General features: G+C 61.7%; 1 protein-coding gene across 1 annotated transcript in view; it reads right to left on the bottom strand.

Annotated features, from left to right (window-relative positions):
- The window catches only part of LOC104500268 (inactive rhomboid protein 2-like), a gene marked incomplete at both ends in the record, with an annotated part of 4,121 nt that overhangs the window by 670 nt on the left and 2,604 nt on the right, over positions 1 to 847 (bottom strand). The window contains 3 exons of the mRNA XM_010143887.1: positions 11 to 59; positions 523 to 623; positions 777 to 845. Of these exons, the coding sequence (XP_010142189.1) occupies positions 11 to 59; positions 523 to 623; positions 777 to 845 (219 nt within the window). The remainder of the gene's footprint in view (positions 1 to 10; positions 60 to 522; positions 624 to 776; positions 846 to 847) is intronic.

Below are 847 nucleotides of genomic sequence, written 5' to 3'. Positions count from 1 at the left end.
ACTTGGTGATGTCGTCTGGCCACACATGGGGTGGGTTGGACGCTGGCTCCTCACAGGTCCTGGCAGAATGAGGTGGGGGGTGCATGGTCAGGACAGGTCTCCCTCAGACCAGTAACCCCCAATCAGGGATGGCTAGCCCTGAGTCCTGCCCCTTCCCCTGGCTTGGGAGGGATCCTGCACCTCGGTGTCCTACAACATCCCTACAACAACATCCTACAGCTTTGCAGCTGGACCCCGCAGCAGTCGCCTCTGTCAGACAACCCCACTGATGCCCCCTCGCAGCACCACCCACCCTCGTGGAGCAGGGCAGGCGGGGGCCAGCACAAGACAACAGCATCGCCTGCCGCTGCCTACGTTTAGGACAGACCCCACCTCAGCTCGCCCACGATTCCCTCTTCCTTATCACTGTGTAAGAAGCCCCAGCCCCTCGGACAAGCAAATTCAAGGACGGAAATGCAGCTCCATGCAGCATCTCTTGCCGTGCCCTGCATATGGCCAGGAGGCCACAGCTGTCACTCCTACCTGGGGTCCTGGTGACACACGGCCCCTGACGTCCGCTTCTCCCCTGAGCCCATGGCTGGTGCATTGGTACCCGGCCACTTGATGAACGTTGCCAGCGTCTCCTGGGGAGGACAAAGACATTGAGGATGTGTCAGCGAACGCAGTGCTCAGACCCCGCGTGCACCCTGCCTTGGTGCTGTGCAGGATAGAGATGGTTTCGCCCTTTTCCCCAGGGCTCCCCAACACCTCCCAGTGCTCGTGGTGGTGGCACGCACCGAACAGTCCCGCGGCAGGGTCTGGATGCAGCCCGACTTGTCGTTCTGGACACAGCAGCCGGAGCCACGCT

This window comes from Buceros rhinoceros, unplaced genomic scaffold (genome assembly GCF_000710305.1).
Source record: "Buceros rhinoceros silvestris isolate BGI_N320 unplaced genomic scaffold, ASM71030v1 scaffold42100, whole genome shotgun sequence".
Taxonomy (NCBI): Eukaryota; Metazoa; Chordata; class Aves; order Bucerotiformes; family Bucerotidae; genus Buceros; species Buceros rhinoceros.
This window is presented reverse-complemented; position numbering and strand designations above follow the sequence as displayed.